Below are 22,922 nucleotides of genomic sequence, written 5' to 3'. Positions count from 1 at the left end.
GCAGTTGAAATAAGACGCAGCTGACATCAGTCTCTTTGCCTTTTTATGATATGGGGATGCGGTGGTATCAAAGCAGGCAGGATGAAAGCACAAAAGCTTCCTGTTTCCAGCTGTTTTCCTCAGCAAAGTTTTTTTTTTTTGTGCTTTTTTTCTTTTTTTTCAAAGATGATGCTTCCTTTTAAGGGGTTTTTAATCTGCAAACTGTTTCCTCAGTTTATTTCACTGCAGTAAAATGTGTTCCCTTTAGGTCATATCTGTCTCTTTTAAAAACCAACCTGCCCTTTTCAGTAGTTTTATTTGCTACTCAAAAGAACAAACATGACTTTATAAAAAACCTTTAATGAAGTACAAAGACCAATAAACCTTTTGCCACTAGAGCTGAAAATTTATAGTGATTTTTTTTTAAAGAGAAACCTTGAATAAATTAAGTGGGGAAAATATACTGACTTCATAACACTTCAGAGTTTTTAATACGGAGATTCTTGCATTGGTACCTGTGTTTAGTGTACAAAAAAATAGGTTTAGGTTTATGCCGTAGGTAAAAAATGCTTTATTTGGGGACACAAGTAACTTTAAATAATGGAAGAAATAGCGATTGGGATAAAAAAAAAAAGAATCTTCCAGCTGCTTCCATTATGTTAGTCTCTTTTCATTAGACTGATCTGTCTTTGTTTACTTTCTTCTCAAGTAAACATGTATAATTAAAATACATTGTGCCTCTCTCTACAGCTCTAATTCTGTATGTGGGTTTGTCGCAATCGGAAATACCCTAAAATGCTCCCAGCACCTCGGTGGAAGAGGGGCCCTGCATTTTATTAAGCTGAAATGTTTATGGGGGAACTAGACGGTGGATTTCAGCTCTTGCCCGGGTCGGGTCCGGCAGCCGCGGTGCCTTGGAGGTGTCCGCCACCAGCGCCGCGGCTTCGCGCACTTGGCCGCCCCGACGTTGCTGCTGATGGGAGCCCTCCGGTGGGACCCTACCTGCTCCCTTTGCAGGGTGGGTGGGGAGAGAGCGGAGATCGAGCACCCCGGGCACAAGCGGTTGTCCGGCGTCGCCGGGGGTACGTGGCGAGTCCTCAAACCGCAACGAAAGCGAAAGCATAAGGGAGAGAAGCACCTCGTTTGGTTTGAGCTGTAAAGCTTCCTCTGACATATGTTTTGAATGGAGATGGTGTCCCAAATGCCAAGATGTGTTGAAGGATAGCTGGTTGTTTTTGGATGATTGTCCTATATTTACTGCTTACAAGTTTCATTGTTGTTGAAAGTCTGCTGTGGTCTGTAAATATGTTCTGGAGCGGTATAAAAATATCACAATTAACATATTCAGAAGGACAACAATTGTCATGGTTGAATGACTTAGAAAGTAGCACAGGCTGTAAACAGGATGTGCTGAAATGAGCTAGCGCGCAGTTCCGCTGCAGTGGTCTTTGCAGCGAGCGTCTGCTTGTTATCAGCACTTCTGAAAATAATCTTTGGATCCTCTAAAGGACACGATGCTCTGGTTTTTAAATCAGTTCTTCTAAGACGAGGAGCTTAGCTGGCGTTGCTACCATTAAAGATACCCAGGTTTGGTTTGGGAGCGACGTCTGGATTCTTGCTCTCTGGCTTAGCAAAATGCTATAAAGGGAAGAAGGGAGAGAGGGGGAGGAAGGATGAAAATTCTCCCCCAAATTCTGCTGGAAAAACCCTTCTATTAACAAATTCAATAGCTAAGAGGGCGGCAGGATGTCCTGAGAGGAACTCTTATCTAGACGTGGTGGGTGTAAAATTTCCATCTCTTGAGCTGGTGGTTGTTTTTCGCTCAGTAGCGTTAGGGTATGTAACAGGAAAAAATATTTCATCGGAGTGGTACGGCGTACTCCAGTAAGACGCCGCTGAATATATGCGTGCTTGGCCGAGGGACGTAACTTATTCAATTTCACATCTCTGCAGTTTTAAACGCTGTAACTTCATTTCAAAGGATACCTTTAAGGACGATTTCTTTCTTAATGACCCATCAGATGAAAAAGTACAGGATTTGCTAAAAACACCTTTCAGAAAGCTATGGGCTCCTTCCCAGGTTTAATTCTCAGCAGCATTCTCCAAAGTCCTTGTAATTTAGAAAGATGACTCGAATGATGATCTAAAGACAGTGGATTTCCAACGATGCGCCGAAACCTCTGCTTTTGGCGTCTTTCCCTGCGGCAGCCTCGGCTTTCCCTAACCTCCACAGGAGCGGTTTCCCTTAGCGTGGGCAACTGGGCCTCAAGTCCAGCAAGGAGGATGAGGTGCTGAAATGGCTTCCATCCTTCCCTTATAGGTGGCTTTAAAATTAATTTTTTTTTTTTTTTTAATGAGTTCTCTTGCAAAGGAATTGTGGCCTTCTCGGGAGCAGCGAGAGCCTCGGAGCCCTGTAGGTTTCTTACGAGCATATGGTCAGGCTGAAAAATAGCAGATGCTGCATGAGCAAAGGGCAGAGCCTCAGAAGGTAGGAGATGAAGAAGGCTTCAAGAGCCCCTCGCTCAGTGATCTTTCGGTTCAAGATCAAACGCTGCCGTTACCCAAGTTATCCCTGGCAAAAGCTTCAAGGTTTGCAGTCGTGCCTCAGCTGTTCGTGGAAGAGTGGAAGTTTTCCAGAAGTGACAAATAATTGCTCAGCCTTCCATTTTATCGAATGCAGTTGAGTTACGGTGCCTCGAAAGAGTCCAGTGAAAAGGCCTAGCAGTCTGAATACGTTTGATACAAGAAGCGACGCAGGGAAGGTATTGAAGACTGAAGAGGTTTTGCAGATATATTTGGTGTTCATTAGTATCCTGTAAGAAGAACAGAAAGCCTTGAGAAAATGAATTAAATCCTTTGTTTTGAAGAAAGGCGGTTTCACGAGCGGTTCCCTGTGTAGCAGGAGACGAGTGCGTGCGGTGTGTCGAAGGCAGCCCCCTTCCTCAGCTGGCGGAGGCTGACCGGCACTCAGGGTCGATGTTTGAAAACGGTACCGGGTGCAGATGGACGGACGGACGGATTCCTTGCGAGTGAGCAACTCGGTGTACCTATGGTCAGCCGTTCCTCCAGCCACCTACGTTGTACCTGCGGAGGACAGGCATCCGTTTCTTTTTCATCAGTAAGTATGACGAGTGGGTAGTGCTCTGCGCGTTCTACAGTGATGAATTAATTTGGTGCTCATTGTGGTAGCGCTGATCATAATGAATTAATTTGGCATTCATGTGGATGTCATGCCTTTTTTTTTTTTTAAGCTTTTCTATTACAATGCGGAATTAGTTAGTAGACACTTAAAGCGTTACACATCGGATTCAGTTGTCGTCATAACCTGTTTGTACTGTTACCTTGTCGGGGTGTTGCAAGCCCGTTGTATTCGCTTTCTGGAGAAAGACTGGCTGCGCGGCGGCAGGGAAGTCTCGGTTAAGTGATGGCACAGCAGCAATACGATGTTCAAAAGTTGCCGTTCCGCTTGCCTCTTTTAAAGTACCCGAGCAAACTCCAAGGGTGGAATATGGGATTGGTTTTATACAGCTTGGAATAAGAAAAAGGCATTTGTTTTTGCTACGTAATGCCCAAATCTAAATGCATCGTCAGTAATTTGTGGCATTGTTGAAGACAAATAGACTTTTCCTTGTGTAAATATTAAATAGCGAAAAAGCTGTGAAACGCAGGCCTTTGCTCCTTCTCTTCTTTTTCTTTTCCTGAAATGTACTCAGAGTTGATAAATATATATACACCTGTGGTATTTATCCTTTCTTTTGAAGAGGGCATATGATCACACAGGCATTTTCTCTTCCTTTGGTGAAGCGTTTCAGTCTAACTGGGAGGCATGCCGGTGAGTTGAAACAGTAAATGTTGGTTTAAAACTGAGCTGATGCGATGTTGCAGGAAATGTTTAAAATGCGACTCTCGCATCGAGGGAGTGGTTTTTTTTTTTTAAAGCCTTTAAACGGATTTTTTTTGTTTGTGGATGTTCTCGTATTTAGTTCTTTCAATGTATAATGTATGTTAAGATTTTGGACAAAAGATGTAATTCTCACTGCAGATGTTCTGTGATGCCTTATAGACACACCTGGAATTTCTTCTCCTTGAAGTGCCTAATTACGAGTGTGATCTGGACCTGGGAAAGGTATAAGCAGTGGAAAGGGAATAACAGGGGGTTTTAAGTCAAGAGAGAGTGTTGTGATCCTCCTGTGCAGTGTTGCCAATTTGACATTGCACCATGAGACTCAATATTTGGTGTTTAATTTGGCCAGGGGAAAAACAATGCAATTATCTCAGCGTTTGTTATTTTTCTTTGTAACCACAAGGAAATCTCTAACTTTTGTTTGCGGTGAAAAGCGAAAAAACATGAGCTGAGCTTAATGCACCATAAAAACTAAAGAAAACAGAGAAAGCAAACTTCATTTTTAACCAGTCCTGAGTTAAGCTATTTGGGTTCAGTGATGTCTAATATGACCTAATTCCTGCATCGACTTCCAGTTGAACTCGAGCATGTGTTTTAGAAAGGAGGAGCTTTCAGCCCAAGCAAAACCTAGCCCACTGCATCAGAGAGTAATAACAAAAGACAGAAAAGACGATTCTTGACCAATGATTGGAATGCTTTTGTTCAACCTTTCAAGTCAGGTGCTCGAAACCTTTTTTATTAATATATATTACTGGATCTCTATGGCTTTTCCTAAGTGGTGCGTGAGCGGCTTCAGGTGCACGAGGAAGGGCCGGAGTCGTCCTCTCAAAGATCAAGGGAAGCCTAAAAGGCTTTCAGGGAAACTTTGGAAATATTCCTTTTGGGGAGAAGAATAGAGATTTATGTTTTTCGTAGTGTCGTAACATTAACGAATAACGGCAAACCTCAAAAAAGCCTTGGGTGTGAATGTTTTGTATTTTGGCACGCTTAGAACATTTAAGCGATGGTTAAGTGCGAATGCTTTATTTGGTAGCTTTTAACAGAGCCGGAGCTTCCTTAGGTGCACGGGAGAGCTCATTGCAGGGTTCCCGTGCCCTCATCGCTGCTTCTCTCTTTTACCGGTGTCAAGGCGCAGCACGCGGAGGGAGCGTGCCGGTGCGAACGCAGAGGCGGCACGGGGCAGACCAGAAAGCGGGCTGGGGCAGCAGGACCTCGGGAGGCTGGGATGTATCCCCGGAGGGGCCGTGGCCGCGTCCCCCGGGGCTCCGGCAGCCACGGGGCAGGGCAGCACCGGGGCTGCTCCGCAGGAAACTTCGCTAAACGCCTAAGTTTAGGTATAAGAACGAGTGGCTCTGCTTTTATACGAGGTGTATCTGCATCCGCTGCGGTGAGGAACTCTCTTATCCAGGACACTGAAATAATTGGGGCGTGCAGATAACAGGCTTTTGGGGTTCGCGTTTTCCAGCTGCGAGAGTTGTGGAGAATTGCAAAATAGAAAATGAAATGTGAAATCTTGCACGCTGATGGCCACCCGAGAGAGGACACACCTGGGGCTGGCGTCTCTCAATCCCTTTCTCTCTCGCCTTGTAAATTCAAGTTTGAAGAGTGTAAGAGTGGAAGGAAAATACACCCGTGCTTAGGCAGTTTGTTGCGGTAACTCCGTATCTAGAGCCCCTTCTTGGCCATCAAATTCATCCTATGCAAATTTACAGCTCTAACGAACTGATGTCAAATGAATTTTAAAAGGCTTTGGGGATGGTGGCGGTTGTTACAAGCCCAAATCTGTACCAGGGCCAAACGTGGCACAAGTGCCAGCAGTTTGCTGTCACTAACCTTTTACCGGTGGTTTATCTTCACCGCCAAAGGCTGCCTTAAACTGGGTGGATTAAGCCAGGTGAAATCACAGCATGTCCTTGACAATACAATAAACTCACTCACGTTGCTTTAAAAATCCTTTTGCACTACGGGGTAATAGATTACTTAAAATTTCTGTAGAATTGAGTTCTGGTAGATTTTTTTCTTTTCCCTTGTTGCTTGATATTCTTTGCCCAGAAACATGTGGATTGTCTTACGATAGCAACTGTCCAGTAAATAGAAAGCGTTTGCTAAGGGCTGTCATCATACACTTTTAAATGCAAACACGTCTAGGGCAGTTTTTTAATGTAATTTTCATATAGATGAAGTCATTCTAAAATAGGCTTAAATTAAAGCGCTGTTCTCCAAAGACTAGAAGTTTAGCAGAAAACGTCCTTTAGTTTCATGAGATATTTTTCTTCACTTTACGTTTGATTTCCCTTTCATCAGATTTGTATGGTTTGCAATCAGGACAGGGTCTTTTATTCACTACAGTTGGTATAATTTGTGACTTTTGCAACAGCCAGTTGGAGGATGAGCTGGACTAGTGGGGGTTGGTTTTTGGTTGTGTTTTCTTCTTCTTTTTTTTTTTTTTACCTCAACTTTTTCCAGTTACACATTCCTCGCTAATCTTTCTGTTTCCAAGAAACATAAATATTGGGAATTAACCAGTCATGTACTGGCCAGAGAGGTACAAAACCCAGCTGCTGGTGTGGTCTGTAAAAAATCTGGTTTAGATAACAGCATCATCTCGAAGTGTATACAGAAACAGCTCGAACAGATGCACTCCTGATTCTGAGCTGCCCATTCAAAGGGAACAAGCTGATTGCTGAATTTATTCCCCACCCAAAGTGTGCATTTTTTTTAATGCTTGATTTTTTTTATTTTTTTTTTTCCCCCTTCTTTATAATGAAGCAAGAAGCCAGCCTTCACCCCTTGAGTCACAGGGCAGAGCTCCTGCTGGAGGAGCAGTGATTCACAGCGGAGGGGGAGTTAGAAGATGGGCGAAGCAGAGGGGAAGTTCTGGGGCTGGCGCTGGTGGGCTCGATGCCACCGCCATGCACCCAGGCGTTGTCCAGCCCTGCCGCAGCTCTGCCTTGTGCCGGTTGCTGATGGTCCCGCGGGGATGCTGACGTGGGGACGGCGCGGTGATGGCTCCTGCCCCACGGCCCTGCAGCCGGCAGCGGCCAGGCACGGCTCGAGACCCTCCAGTCTTGCAACACTGAGCTGGTGATGCTCCTGTGGCTTCGTAGCCGGCACGGAGGGGTGAAAATTTAACCCCTTTCTCCCAGTATTTAGAGCTAAATTCTGCTTTGAGATTTTTCAGGTGGAAAAGAGAGGAATTAAGCCCACTGGATATGCTTCCATTAATTATGAGTTTCATTTATTTCCTGTTACAACCTCAAAGCCACTAGTCAACTTTAACAGTTAGTAGTTAGGGACAGTTTAAGTCACGGCAAAACTGCACACGAGTGAAAACAAATACTGACTTTTTTATTGTTGTTGCTATTCGTCACTCAAAAACATGCAGGAAAAAGCCCCGTTCTTGCAGTGCCTTTACCATCAATCTTTCTGCACGGTCGGTTTGCAGAGTCAGGTCTCCAGTTCAGTTACAGTTTCCGTCGAGTTGTCCCAGACCGAGCTCTTCTGTGTCGGATTTCATCCAGTCCTGTCTAGGTGCCAGGACCCTGCTTTTTATAGGAGTTCCTGGATTAAACTGAGGGTGCCTGGATTAAGTTTTTAATGAGATATTTCAGCACCTAAACACATTACCTAATTTTGAAGATGCCCATCTTCTTGCTTTTACCCCTGGTTTCCGCTGGAGACAGTGCGTCTCTTCTATACTTACATTTAAATATAAAATTATGTAGTTAAATTGCCTACATCAAGTTCAAGAACATACTTTTGAGCATTTTTCTTTTTGTTTTCAAATCAGGGGGGGATAGCACACGGTACGTACTCATGAAAAACTAAATGTGCCGTTGTCTACATGATGCTATAAGTTTTTGGACCGACTTATTCCCTCAAATCTCCTTAATGTGTACGAGCAGAGCATTAACCTGGTTGTTCTTTTCCCTTGCCTTGTGGGAGCCCTGGTGCCCTCCCCAGATTGTGGTGATATATTGCAGCATTGCTGCCAACTGTTAATGAGATTACTAATGCAGTGTAACTGGGTAGCAAATTATTAAATGCTATTCCATACCATTACTCAGCTTATTTTAGCAATTTGTGAGAGGGGCGCTCCTTGTAAATCGAACTCCTCATGTATTATTTTTGTTAATTAAGAGTTAAATCGAATCCAACATTTTAAACATTGCGTCACTGACAACAATACCGGACCGCGTACTTCACAATAAGCTGCGGGGGAAAAAAATCCTCTGCTGGAGCACAGAGGAAAGGCTGAGTAACTGCTTGGGTCTCGCCCACGTGTTGTGTCCAGACGCGGTGCACCGTGTGCTATGCTGTTCATCGCTCGCTCTGCTCGCGTCTCCTCTGTGCGTGTCTGCGTTGCCAAAAGGGTTTGGGGTCCTTGAGCAGGGAGCTGATGCTAAGGATATAAACCTTAGCAATGAATTCTCTGGCTTTAATTACTAAAGCACAGGGTTTCCTTATATTTCATGGCCCAGTAAACCATATATCGTGGTGTTACTGATGCACTGGAAAAAAGTGGGCTGCTCAACTGAAGGAAGGCCCAGACCCAGCTGCCGCGGGCGCTGCTCTGCCTCGCCTGGCTGGAGCTGGGGCCGCTGCAGGCACCTTTCCTTCTGGAGAACCCTTTGGTGACCAGTGCTTCACCTAACGGCAGCGTTAGACATGGCTTTCAGAGAGCAGGAGAAGGGTGGCTTTGAAGCTGGGACGTCTTCTGCGTGTTCTGCTCCATCACCTGGAGCACTTGAGTGCCTTTTCTTGGGTGACAGTATCTTCTCTAGATGTTACCATATCTCAAGTGGAACATTTCTCATTCCTACAACACGCTTTTGGAGTGGTGTTATATAAAATCATAGAATCGTTTAGGTTGGAAAAGACCTTCAAGATAATCAAGTCCAACCGTTAACCCAGCACTGCCAAGGCCACCACTAAACCATGTCCCTAAGCACCACGTCTACCCGGCTTTTGAATACCTCCAGGGATGGGGACTCAACCCCTGCCCTGGGCAGCCTCTTCCAGTGCCTGAAAGCATAAGTATATGTAGCTTTTAAAAAAAAAAAAAAAACAAAAAAAGAAACAAAAAAAAAAACTTCATCTGTATATCTGACTGTTGGCACTTCTAGACACTTGGCGTTTAAAAAAAAAAAATCATTAAATCATTGAAGGAGGTTAAATATGACGGTATTCATTTGGTGTTGGATTTCTGCAATAATTTTCTCTTCCACATGTAAATGTGTGTTGTTTGTAGTGTGTCTTATCACGTGGCTGTGTCTCACAGAACATCAGAATGTTCTGGCTGCGTTCAGCTTTTCCTTATAAAGCTCGTATCTTCCTAGACTACACAAACACGTGCAAACAAAAAAAAAATTGAAAATCTGTTTTTTTAGAAGCTCAATGCAGATTTCTCCCAGAAAGGGAACAAAGCGAATGTTAAAATAAGAAGGTAGCCTTTGACTCCTGGTGTCACTAGCCCTTCTCAGTGCTCCGTAGCCATGATGGGCATCGGAGGGTTTCACGCCAGCCTTGGGAAGCAGAGGTCTTCAGAGATGCTTGGCGGGCAGATTGGGCAGGGCGGGTGGGCGAGACTGACGTAATTGCTGAGGTAATTGTTTAACTGCTGAGGTAATTGTTACTTGCGAGAGAAGAGCACAGACGGCGTAGGTGGCAATGGTATTTACAGGTACGGATACAACCCCTCTGCCCTGCCTGCCTGTGGTCCTTTGAGACGCGCAGGGTGTGCCGCGGGTAGAAGTGGTGTAGAAGCTGGCGATGGAGAAGAATGAGGGTATATAAGGAGTCCTCCTGGAAGTCCACAATTGTCTCCTGATAGCCATCTTAGCCTAAGCGGCCTGGCCTTAGGTAGGCTTTAATTAAAGCTTCCACCGTTGCCTTTTGGCTTTGATTACGGGTTTGGAACTGAAATGTCCGCTTGCTCTGTATCGAGCCCTTCATAATCTGTTGTACGAGGAGAGCTTAAGTAAATCTGTCCTTACTTATTTTTAGGTTACGGTGTAGAATGTACACGTTTTGCCTGGAGCACTGTGATTAATTTTCATAACTTTGGAGTGCTCTAGGTTACCGGGTTCAAGCAAAAATTAAGTACTTGAACATTAATATAGGCTATATATGAATGTACAGTAAATTAATTGGATAACCGCAGTTTATAAACCACATTCATTTTGTAACTGAAAGAGTCTTGAGAAACAGACTTTGCTACTAAACTCTATCTCCTCTCAGGTTAAAATAAATAAGATGACTCATTTTGCTCAGGAAAAGTTCCTCCTAGAGCGCTCCCTACCCCCACCCTATCCAAAACCAGAACAAACCCAAACCTTCAGTAACCTGATAAGCTGGAAAGGGTAGCATAACTAGAACCTTAACTTTTTTCTTACGATCTGCTTATCGTTCCAGCAGAATTGCTTAAAAACTGGTTAAATGCTGAAGTTCCGCGACTGGAATGGATATGTGGAAGTCATCTGTCCTTACAGGCACAAAGTCTATGTCATAAGCGTGTTATAAAATCGCTTATGTAACTCTGCGAAATACAATGTGAGGTTTGATGACCTCATCCGACGGCAGGACAATGCAGTTCTTTGTTATGAATATTAAGATTGAGAACAGTTTAGATTTGTTTACACTCTTGACATTTTATAGCAAATGCTGTCAAGTGGTGCCTCAGACTGTCCGTGGGTATTTGCATAGACTTTGGAAATTCAGGCAGAAAATAAAACGACCATCTGATTCAAATGAATTTTCCAATTATTTGTGGCTTTAACAGAAGCGATTGAAGTGTATTGTGTATATCTGGCAGCTGGTCCTACTTCTTTGAGAAAAAAAAAAAACAAAAAAAAAACCAAACCCTAAAGCTTTGTATCTAATCCCTTGAGCAAACCAACAGTAAATTGTTTATCAAATCAGTAGTAGAAATTTCCCATTTTGAGTCTGTGCTTTCTTTACCTTGCCGTCACGGGAAGGATCGCCACCCGCAGCTTCCCGCGTGCTGGAGGCGCACGGGTTCGCGGTTGGGCCGTTCCCCTTTCCTCCTCCAAGCCCCAGCCCTTGCCTGAACTCGGTGCGACTTTTCCCCGTCCCGTGCCTGCGGTCCGTCAGCATCCCCTCTATTGTCTGGTACTAAACCCACGTTCGATTCCTCATAGAGCCCGTTATTGTCTCCCCGCTGTTTCCCGTGTCATCTTTAAGTTTTCCTCACTGGTTTCCATGGCCCGTCGCAGTCTGTGCTTTTGTTCGTGACTCCATCTCCTGGCTCCTTTCTCTGGATGAAGTCAGTCCTTGACGACTTCTGTCACCTTCAGGCTTCACACTGCCCTTCTTCCAGATCACCTCCCTGTCTATTTTTTTTATCATGCCCTGATGATATTTAGAGCAAAACCTTCAAAAAAGGTTGCATCAATGGATATGCATTTTTAAATTCGCCGATCCTTTAGCTTACCAAATGTCCAGGTTACCAACTTATTCTTCCCTTGATCTACTGCTCTTTAATCCTCCTTCTGTATTTTGTCACTTTGCGTTGAGCTCGCTTTTCATTTAGTTCTTAAAAAACATAATACTCTGCAGAAGAAGAAATTATTTGGAAAAACAAGACAGCAGAAAAGGTCTCAATCCACAAAACGGGTGTGTTTAACTTAATTTGCATTAGCAGTGCCTGACGTACTTTTTGTGAGGTGCTTCAGAGCTCAAAGAGGAAATAGCGATGCTGAAGTATCTGTTTATCGTACCTGTCTAAGGACGGTAATCATAATTAGAGTCTAGGATTTTTCCCGCCCTTCTCATTTTTGACACAACCGTAATTCATACAATGAGAAGTGCTAATTGTGCGTTGGTATGGCGTCTGTACAAAAAGTCTCGTTCGTGTAGAGATGATCTTGGTCCTTTTCCTCCTCGTTTGAGGATATTTTGACGGTTAAATCCCCTATAAAATTACTTTCATTGGTTAATACACAATTTAATATACTATTTTTTTCCTTGAAGATAAAACTCAAATCTGAGGATGTTTGTCTTTCTCTGTTTGTTATTCTGTGTATTTTAGATCATGTCAAACGAACACAGGTGGCAGTCTCTTCTGGGGAAGGACTCGGGGTTGGCATAAAAGAGTTTACTGATGCAGATAACGATATACTGGCTGAGCGGCTGCAGGAGTGAAATGCCCGTTTTGCAAGCGCGCCACCGCTTGCCACGCGCGTTCAGTGTTTTGGCGTGTTTTTTATATTTTTTACATTTTTAGTGTATAACGCTATCTTTGATTCTCTGTGTTAAAATTATTAAAAAAGCAGCTGATGTTTTGTAATCCACGCCCTTGCCGTTATCTCTTTCTCCACACAACTTTCTTGAAGCTGAGGGACCCCTCAGGGCTGAGCCCGTGTCAGGAACCCACCCCGCTAACCCAGCGCCTGCCCGGGTCCGTGAAGGAGCACCCAGCGGGCCAGGAGCGGCGCTGCCATCGGCTTTTTTGAGCTAACGCAGTGGTCTTGCTTTTCCTTTGACACAAACTGCTCTTGTCAGCTGCTGCTGGCAAGGCTGGGCTCATCCTTTTGTTCTCCGTCACCCAAACTGGTGCCGTGAAAGCCAGTCTGGGGAGGGATTTCCATGGCTCTGAGGGCCCTGTTCTCAGTAAGCGTTTTCTACCCGCTCCTGTCCTCCTCAGTCGTCGCTCCTGCTGCTCTTAGCTGGCTTGGTTACCCGTCTCCATGCTCCTGTGCCGTGTTTCTATAGCAGCTTCACTGCTGGATTTTCCTTTGCAGTCCTTCTGGTGTCTTCTCTGCCCTCTTATTGCCTGCTGGGAGAGCACAGTGCCAACAGGGTGCCCTGACTTTATGGTGGTACGAACGAAGCGATGGTCTGAACCAGAAGCCCTTGCTAGACCAGTTCTCTGGCGGACCAAGGCTTGGACTCCCAGCGAAGGCTGGGAGACGTATAGGGGTCAAGGCTGGGAAGGACTGCCGGGCCACCGGGAAGGACTGCCAGGCCACCGCGCTGGCCTGCGGCGCGCGTCGCCGGTGCGTGTCACCAGCTACCCTTGCGCTGAAGCGGAAGGGCTTGCCTGACGTGAGCGCGGCGTCCAGAAGACGCCCGCTCCTCGTGTGCTGGGAAGGAACCACCGTTTTCCTTGGCATCTTTTCCCAATGCAAACGCGTTACAGCATTTTCAGGGAGGTTAAGCAAATGTATTAATTTTGACTGCAGTATATCGCCTTTCTTCTTTGGAAAGTCATCTTAAATTATTTGACTTTGAGTTCACTAGCGAGTGTTTGGAAGATTTTCCTTTCGCACTGGTCTTCCACAACTGATGCCATTTGCTGTATAGGTAAATTCAGGAACACAACACTTGGCTTCTCTGAAATACGTGTTCTAGTTATTCATCAAAGATAAAAAGTCATCAAGTTAAGCATTTTTATGCCCTTGTATGTTAAAATATTTTCCAAGTTTTCTACAGTATTTTGGAATTACAGTAATGCAATTCTATTTCAGAGCCGCAAAGATAAATAATTATATCAATAACTATTATTTTGCACTTAGGCACATGAAATGACTGTTCTTCACGAATTATCTTGGGCTTGATACGTCGTTTATTCAGATCCTGTAAAAGAATATGGCCTAGCACTGAGTTAAAGCGAGGTTAAAGAGATGTAATTCTGTATTTCTTGCTCTGAAGCTGGCAGGTAGAGACCAGATTTTTCAGAGGCACACTGAGTACAGGCTGCTCGCTCAGCACCTGTGTTACTGCATTCATTAAATGTCATGGTTTTGATTGTGCTCCTTCTCTGAATGTTGCAGTTTTAAATGTGAAAGGTTGTTTATTCTGGATTAAAGGAACACAAATACTAAAGACAATGTTTCAACTAAAGAAAACGTTTGAGTCTTAATTGAAATCAAATGGAAAGCTCCCACAGAAGTAAAATTCCATCCCGTCTTTTCATAGCAAGGAAGTTTAGCCAATGAAAATGGAATTTGCCCTCTCTGCTCACTTTTACTATTTGAACATCTAAAAAAAATCATTATATATATGTATGCTTCTCGTTCTGTTTACTCTCGTGGGCACCACAGTCGGGTTATTTCGTTTGTGTATTTGTCCGTGTGCTGAGATGATTGGAAGGGTGGAGTGAAGCCTAGGTTCTCGGGGTGCACCGTGAAACACCTTCACGCTCTAGAAAGCATCACGTCGTATGGCAAGAGGTGGCGAGCGTGCTCTGGTTTTATGTGGAAAGGCTGGGGTAGCGATCTGTGTGCTTTAATAAACATCCTCAGTCCCCCCTCAAGTAATACTGGATTGAGTACGATGTTAGCTGAATGCCTCTTTTCCCACAAAATTGCTCGAAGTACTGCTCAGACCGATGGTGGGAACCCGAAACGCTCTCCTGGTGCCAATCCCAACCTCCCGCTCCCATCGCTCCAGCGGGAAGCTTGCTCCCGTACGGGGCACGGTTAAGCCGCACCTATGTATGAATGGTGCAGAAATCAATATTCCTAATCAAATTTGTTGCAAAATTAACAAGATCCACCACTGTGCTCTTTTTTTTCCCCTTCTATTATCTCACTAGTTGCTAGACTACTGTTACTGTGTCTACCAGGTGCATACTTCTTTTTACATGGGTGTTTCATATGTATAATCTTCCAAATAGCACCTCATTTTTGAAACAGTTCTTAAATTCTTAGTTACTTTTGCTAATCTGAGTCGTCTTTTTTTTTTTTTTTTCCTTTCCTTCAACTCTCTCTCTGTGAGCAAAATGCCTATGATACCCGTGTTGCTGTTTACCAGAGTAAAGCATGAGAACATAATTTCCTAGTCTGTGACTTTAAGACTTAATGTATCTGCCCAAATTTGTTATTGGAGGTGGTGGGAGGTTTGAACAAAATTATATTCCAGAGTCATCTAGCTTATTGTCCTGTGTTATTGCTACAGTCTTGGATGATTTCCCAAGTATTTGTTTGGATGATTCCTGCAAAGAGGAGTTTATTTTGGTTTTTTTTCCTAGGTTTGGGTGTTCTTCCAGAAAAAATACGAATTTTCTAATTCTAACGTCTCTGTTTGGGAGCACCTCAAGGGATTCAATGAAACTTTTACCCAAAGAAGGTTCAAGGGACTGGGCGTTACGACCAAGGTCAAGTAGCGTTACATGGTGCCTATAGTTTGTCCTTAAAATAAAGTAGACGTTGGCCTGAGGGAGTCGCACAGCGTGTCAGAGCTTGTGGCCTACCGTGATTTGAAATTACACGTGTTTAGGCAGTAAGTTGCCCTTTAGGTCGCCTAATTCTGAACTCCTTTCCTTTTCTGGAGCCGGGAGGTGCGTATTAAGCACCTTTATTCATTTGAGGTCCTGAGCGTGGAGGCCGTTTAAAGACACCTAACGATCAGGCTGATGCTTCCGTAGAGCACAAGTGGTGGTGGAGGTGTAATAGCGATCGCCTGCACGCTGGAGTGCTCAGACCTCAACGTTTGTGGTGGACCGTGATGGTATCTGCCGTGCTTTTGCTGAACTTGGTCCTGCCTGTGTTTGCCGGGCATGTGCGGAGTCTGCTTAGCAGGCGGGGAGCACCAGGAGGTCTGGGCAGAGCGTGAGCATCTCTCCGTCTCGCTGCTTGGAGGGTCTCGGAGCCTCGTGCCCTGCTCGAGGGCTCTCAAGGCATCCCTCCTTCTTTTAGACGTCAAGGGAACCTTGGGGCAAGAAGCAGAACTCTGCAGGCTGCCGAAAAGTACTTTTAGGGTTAGGTGGCTGCTTGACCGGAGGCTTTCTGGAACTCATTCCTCTGCGAAAGTGCAGCTTTTGGCCCCCAAATCAGTGCTCTGGATTTCTCCCTGTATCCTTAAGCATTGGTGGCCTCTCTGAAGTTGCAGTACCTGCCAACGCAGGGGTGTAATCAATGTGGGTTGCAATTCTTTTTTCCCCAGATCATTAACAGAGGTAATATGATTTGAATGCAGCCCATCTCAGTCTATAGCACTGAACATCTTTTGTAGATTCAGTTGAATATGCTTTTCCCAGGTTTTTTGCTTGAAATGCTCAGAGTGGTTTGACTCCATTTAAGCGCCAGTTTTCCTTCTTCTAGCTGGAGCTTCTGAGATGCTAAGTGAAGCTTCAGTTATTTAAATCACACTGTATTAATCATGTATGAACTGCGTACTGAAAAACTGACCAAATCTGTCCGTGATGATTTGCTTTTTGTAACGTCACATTGCCTAATGCTTGTGATTAAGTGAGGTTAATTTACAGGAGCCAGATTCTGGAGAAAATTACATATGTGTTCGAGTTTATGCACTCTGGGATAAATCCAAGCTCTGAGAATAAGTCACTGGAGAATTTTGCATTGACTTCAGTGTCATTAGGGTTTCACTGTCCTAATTACCTAAGTGGCAGTACTTACAGGGTACATAATAAATTTCCGGAATTAGGTTTAGGAGCTTACAAACCTTCTTGCAATATCTGCCATACTAAATTATTAGTAAACTAGGCTAGATTAACTAGGTAGTAATTAGTGCGGTTTTTTTCTTTTCTGCCGAGGAAGAAGTGCTGTTGATTTGACGGCCGGTTGGAGGGGGCAGAAGTTAGCTGGCTTCTGTCTGTGGGTAGCTCGCTGGGTCACGCTAAGAGAATACTCGTAAACAGGATGAAAAGAGGCAGGCAAGGTGCAGGCGCCCATCTGGTCACCGAGTGTCGTACCCCACCACGTAACCCCTCCATGGCCGCAGGCACCCGAGAGCTCCGTGCGCGGCGTGACCCATCGCGGTGACGCTCCGAGTCCGCTCGCGGGCCGAAGGAGAAGTTGTGCCTCGCCGGGGGTTTGCAGGCAGCGGCTGCCTTCCGCGTGGTGGGAGACGGCCGCGGTACAAAGACGGCGACAGCGGGAAGGCTTTGGCCAGCTCCGCTTCCATTGAAAAAATATTTTCCAGCAAATTCACAAATGCAATAAAACTGTATTTTATTATTTGCTCTTCGTAACTGTTTATGTCCAAGAACAATTTTCATCTTGCTAAGCTCTCAATTTCCCAGCTGAAGAGCTAGGGTGTTTTTGAAAATGCATCTTTTTCCCCAGCTAGAGCTTGCATTTTCGTAGAGCTTCGTGGTACGTGTTTTAGACCGAGTTCCTTCTTTTTGTCTGTAGCTGAGATAAAGAATTAGTAGTTTAAAACAATAACTACATGTTCCACTATGATCAAGGAATTAGATAATCTGGCATGTTTGCTTAAGGGGTCTGTATCTTGGGGCTTTTATAGGGCAGTATTAAAGCCCTGAGCCTTCTTATTATGCCAATACCCAGAAGATTGCTTTAATGAGAAGTAAAGGGCCTTTTTCCAATTACAAGGGAATAACTGTATTAAGTTCCTGTGTTATGTCAACCTGCTTTGATTTGATTACTGCGAAAGAAATGGATTTATCTGTCAGTGTTACTTAATTAAGCCTTCTCATTGATGTTTTGCAGAGTAATATAGTGTAGTTTGCACATTTAAGTCTAAATACAAAGAAAATTGGTCGAAAGCTAAGACGCGACCCCTGAAGATAAGGCACAAGAGCTATTGCTTGTCATTTTCTGATCAGAGTCTAGAATTTTTAACTTTGGTGGAAGAACTTGAGCATTATATGGGCTCAGATTAAAGCAAGGCAAAGGGCAAGGAATGTTCAGCCGAATTTGAGATGGCTGAAAATGTTGGAGTCTGGGCAAATCTTACAGAATTATCCTGTGAGGTTAGTCTTCTAATCTCTACCTGATACAGTGTGCTTGGGTATGTAGAGCGATGTCTGCGTACCTTTACCGTCTGTCTTCCCTTGATGCATCCCCAAAAGCCGTCCCTCTCCCTGCCCAGGAGCGTCCTTCCCTCTTGGCGGTGCTTCCCCTGCCTCGGCAGGACTTTCTCCCCGGGTTAGTCTTGGCTGTGCCCAGGGACTCGCTCTGGGACGTTTGCAGAGGCGAGGAATACCCCAGCCCTGAGGTGTGTGTTGTTCCCGTGGTATTTTAAGCATCTGATAGTGCCCTCTGGTCATTGGCACGCTTGGCTCGAGGGAGAGGTAGGGATAGCGCAGCAAAGAGTACCAGAAAGGATAGCCGAGCAGGAATTCAGCTCACCACAAAAACATATGTTTAACCGTAAGCATGTAAATAGTTCCTTTCACGTCATTGGGACCGTCCAGCGGTTGGCCATGAAGCCGGTATTTCCATGCGCTGCTGGAAAGTACCAGGCATCTTCGGGAGCGTGGCGGCCCTTCCCTCTGCCCAAAAAAAAGGGTTTTTGAAGAACATGACTCTGAATAAGCTGCACGAGCAGGTTAAATAGCACGTCTCAGCCCAGCGTGTGCTGAAGGGGGTGGTAGTGGGCTCCCAGGTGGAGCTGGGTGGGGGGCTGCCAAAGGGAAGGGCTCGGCAACCCAGTGCACCCCTTGCTGGTGTGGGGATGCTGTCCCTCCTGGGCGCTGAGGGCAAGAGCAGGGTTACTGCTCAAAACACGGCCCTGCAATGTGTTATTTTAGGTGACGCATTATAGCGCCCGAGACCCACGGCATCTATATTCTTAGAATAGAAATAAAAATGTACAGCATAGCAGTCTGAAAACCTTTATTGGCGTGGAAATCTTGCTCCTAGCACTGGCCATGAGCCAGCATAAGGGGCCTTCACAACACGTATTATTTTAGATTAGCCGACTTTTACAGAAAAGTATGTTAATAAATGAAGTTCCTAACAGGGAGCTGTGTGAATGAGGCCTCCTTGTTCGTGAAAGCGGAGCTCCCCGGGTGACGCCCCGTGCAGAGCCCTTCGCTGGCGTTGCTCTGTCCCGTACGCTCCGTTTTGCAGGAGCGGGCCCGTGGGTCTGCACGAGAGAGGCGAGAGCGGGACGGGGTGAAGCCAACCCGCCGGCGTGGGTTCGGCGCCTGTCCGGCGGCGGGCTCGGACCTGCCGCCCCGTCCCCCGGCTGCCGTTCCCAGGGGCTGAGCTGTTTGGCTGGCTGAGGGACTTCGGAAGCTCTGCTTGAGGGTGGGCCGATGCCCACCGAAGTCGGGGATAATATCCGCTGAATTTTAGCAGGCAATGGATCGGGGCTCTATGGAGTTAATTGCCTGTTACATAACAGAAATGATTTTTAAAAATATGCCTAATTAACCTAATAGAATGGTTGATCTGATCTGTCAGGTAAATGATACACATTTTCTTTCTTTTTCTGGAGCTTAATTAAATATTTACCTAAGAGTGTCTTGTGCTATTAACACGTTCATCTGTTATTGAGATAATAGGAATTGTAATTGGGGGAAAGTATTAAACTATACAAATGTGTGGGGTTTGTTTTCTTTTTTTTTAATCTTGGAAATCAACCAGATTTGGTCACAGCACCCATATTTTAAAGTGCTAATGACCACATCTGTTTCTCAGACAACTGAAGTTGCCACCGATCCTAGAAGCCTGGGTGCACCAGTGCAGAGGTGGAAAGGGAGCTGCTGGCGTGCGTAGTCTTCGGCAGCGCTCTGGGGAAGTTTCTCTAGCCAGCGAGACCGAATACGTATTTCTTCCGATTAGATTAAAGCTACTGTTTGTGCATGGCAGAGGGCGAGCAATGTTGTTATTTCATTAGGATGCCAGTGGGTACACAGGAGTAAGTTGGAAAGTAGCACTGAAATGTGCAATAATACTGTTAGAGATCAATGTCAATCACGTTTCCTGATATATTTAGCATGCTGTAAGTAAAAAAGTAATGGATTCAAGCAGTATGGTCCAGTCCATCAGCGCACTAAAGGATGTGCTTAGTGTTAAGCATGAGTGATCTCATTTACTTGAATTAACACGAGAGTGAACTATGATTTCGGTGGAATTATTCACAGGCTTCCATTAAACCTGTGCACAAGTGCCTCGCTGAACTGGTGTTATGTTTAGCCATTAAGTTTTTAGCCAAGTGGAAAGTCTCAAGAGGCTCCCGACTCATTTCAGTAAAGGTTTGACGATGGCAGTAGTTGTGCAAGCGCATCCCGGCATACTCGAGCACGCTGCAGAGGATCGTCTGCTTTCAGCACCAGCGGTAGCCTGCGGAGTCGAGTTCGTGGGCTTCTCCTGGGCCTCGGTGCAAGGTGCGCGCTCAGAAGTAGCGTGGCCAGCCTGGAGGAGCACATCACCGCCTAGGGTACCCGAGAGGGACAGCCCCGTGCAGAGCATTCATATGCAAAATGTGTCTGTAACCTGATTTTTGTCACGGCAAACGTAGCGTTGCAGTCTAGCTAGCCTCTTGCATCCCACGATCCGGACGCAGGCTGCAGTGGCTGACGAGCGAGGCTCACCCCGCCTCGCCTTCCTGGGGTGACCATCGAGCTGTCCCTTTGGCACGCGGATAAAATGCAGACAAGAAAATGGCAGGCTGAGACATTTCTGTGTTTTGTTGCAAAGTTAAGAGGAGTTTGTAGGAGTCCTGGTTCTTTGGTCCGTACCCTAAACGGCAGGTTTCACCACGTCCTAGCACGTATGCAATGGGACGTGGTACTCCTAGAGACCCCCCCTCAAATGGAGGGGGAAAATGGTTAACACCGCCCTGAGATGGGCTCTCTGAAATTACTGGAGTGTCTCCCCCCCAGTCGTCGCGATGAATTTCCTCTCATACGAGAGAGGGCAAGGCAGAAATGCCCCCTCTGCGCTTGGCTTTAGGAAGGTGCTTTTCTCTTCTTGAGATACAAACGTGTGCCCAAATGCTCATCTGCAGCAGAAGCCTAGCTGAGGTGGCGAGAGGTACGTTTACCCCAAACGTGCCTTGCTTTAACTTCTAGGTTTCGTCTGTTTTATCGTGTTTTATTTTTACTGTTTGACAATACCTATTTTTGTGCTGGAGATCTTGGTAGGATTTTAACTGGTACAGTGCAGTCACTTTTTAAAGTGTCGAGAAACACTGAGCCGCTGAAGTAATTTTTATGTTCAAACCTCAGGTTCCTGAGGGTCCAGTTCATTTCTGCTGTGAATTTAAATGAGTTAATTTAAGCAGTGGGTCAGAAGCCACTACCATCGTAGTAGCCCTGTGCCTGATTCTTAATTAAAGGCAACAGGAGATTAATTTGAAACATTAATTTAAAAGTGCCTATACAAAAGGAAAGAATTATTGCAATAAAGCCTAAAGAACTTTTTTGTCCCTAGATGTAGAAGACAGAACTAGCTCAGGGTCCTGGGGGAATACAGGACATCCTAGTCCATCCAGGGTAAGTATATCTAATCTTTTTCCCCAAACCAGACTTCCTGCATATGTAAATTGACAATCTTAAATATGAGCTTTACACCTGATTGCGTAGAAAAATGGGCATGCAAAGTTGGCTGTAGCCTGTCTTCTCTTTAAAATTGCCTTTTTTTTTTTTTTTTAACATTCAAACCTGATCCTGTGATTGAATTTGGCACCTGCTCTGCTACTTCTAACAGGTAGCGAGAATATTAATTAACCATTTTTTTCTTGGGAGGCCCCATCAAGCACCGCCACCACCCAGCGTGCGGGTGGAGCAGAGATGTTGCTGCCGAACGTTTGTTGGATTTTTAGGGATGGCGGGTGTCGCCAGACCTGAGGAGGGGGCCAGCGCCCCTGCCTTGGGCAGCACTCATCCCCGTGCCAGGGCTCGCTGGCCACTCCAGGGCTCGCTGGCCACTCCAGGGCCACCCCAGGGCCCAGCGAAGCTGGAGAGGGGCCGCCAGGCCTGTCCCACCGTGCCCTTCCTGCAGTGCACCTCAGCCGCTCCGTGCCTCCGGTGGGGGGGTTTCAGACCCTTCTCCTCGGGCAGGGGCAGCTGGGCCTTTCAGCCACGTCCCCCCGACTGCTGGCACCATCCGAGCTCTGGGGCAGGTAGCCCGGCTGCTAGCCACCTGCCCACCTCTGCTGCGGACACTGCTGAGGATGGGGCACGGACGTCTCCCGTGCTCCCCGCCTAAGAGTGGGATCCCCCTGCGGGGAATGCAGCCACCGAGCCGCGCTCTGGCACGGCGATACTCAGCGTTTGCTGAGATTTGCCAGACAGCTGGACTCAGTCATTTTGATTGTGGCTGTGCACAGTTATCCAAATTCTTTAGACACCTCCAGTCGGGATGCCGGTTCCTTCGGTGGCGACAAAGTGCTATTTCCAGCAGAGCAGCTGTGCGGTTCGCCCCGAGCAGCACGGTGTGGGCAGCCCCGCCGATGGCCCTCGCAAGCCAGCCCGGCAGCCCCGCTCCCCAGCCGGAGCATCCCGGCTTCGCCCGTCCTTGGGGCTGGGTACGGCTTGTGCTTCAGTACCGAGATGATTATTTCTGTTTACTTCCTGCACATGCATGAAGTACACTTACGCTGGGCAAAAAGCGGCTTTGCTCTTACTTATGCCCTTACTTAAACAGTTTGTTTAAATTGCTTTTTAATTGTTTTCTAATTAACGTGAAGGATCAGGGCTCGCGAGCAGCGCTGCTGGGAGCTCGGTGCCCTCGAGTGCCTGTGTGGCGAGGAGAAAGGCGGTTGCCCTGTTCATCCTCGGTCCGTCCTTTCCCATTGGGGCAGGTCCTGCCCTCGGCGCACCTTACGCCAGCTGAGGTTTTCGGTGGGCGTCCGCAGCGCTGCACCGCGCCGCGGGCGGCCGAGGGGGGTCCCCCATTTACGGCGTGGCGGGGGGACCCCGGCCCTGCCGCCGAGGGAGGGAAGCCCGACACCTTTTCTTATTCCATCCTGCTTAGCATCCATTACGTCATTACTGCTCACATCTGTCAGTTTTATTTTTATCCCTTTTTTTTACTTGACACTTGTATTGCTTCCGAGGGAAAAATGTTTTGAAAAGTAAATTCTAAATTTGCACACACAATTATTTATGCATGCAAAAACTTGAATGTGAGTGTACAATTAAGTTTTGAGAGATAAAGAAAAGAGCACGAGCCTGGGAAGAATTCTGGAGTTTCAATCAAGACTGTGCATTAACTTGCAGTGTTATTCTGCAAACAGCCTGACCTCTCTCTCTCTCTCCTGCTTTGTAAAATGACGATGGTATTTCCACATTGGGAGAATTCGTTTCTCGTGAGTTCTCCTGAACCGAAGAAACAAAACATGACCTAACTGCTGCCCT

At 46.0% G+C, this 22,922-nt stretch overlaps 1 protein-coding gene across 18 annotated transcripts in view; it reads left to right on the top strand.

Moving 5' to 3' along the window:
- TCF4 (transcription factor 4) overlaps positions 1-22,922 on the top strand; it is a 239,753-nt gene that overhangs the window by 55,434 nt on the left and 161,397 nt on the right. For 14 of the 18 annotated variants that reach the window (XM_087772702.1, XM_087772700.1, XM_087772701.1 and 11 more), the window contains one exon: positions 20,995-21,056. The exons of 2 other annotated variants lie outside the window; for them this stretch is intronic. In XM_087772702.1, coding sequence (XP_087628828.1) covers positions 20,995-21,056 — 62 coding nt within the window. Of the gene's footprint in view, positions 1-1,865; positions 3,098-20,994; positions 21,057-22,922 lie in introns of those variants that run through there. 2 more of the 18 variants (XM_087772712.1, XM_087772713.1) reach the window with 2 other exon arrangements.

The sequence above is a fragment of the Nipponia nippon genome, unplaced genomic scaffold (genome assembly GCF_047370975.1).
Source record: "Nipponia nippon isolate SJK-2023a ecotype South Korea unplaced genomic scaffold, ASM4737097v1 scaffold_37, whole genome shotgun sequence".
NCBI lineage: Eukaryota > Metazoa > Chordata > Aves > Pelecaniformes > Threskiornithidae > Nipponia > Nipponia nippon.
The sequence above is the reverse complement of the archived record's forward strand: the minus strand, read 5'-3'. Positions and strand labels throughout refer to the sequence as shown.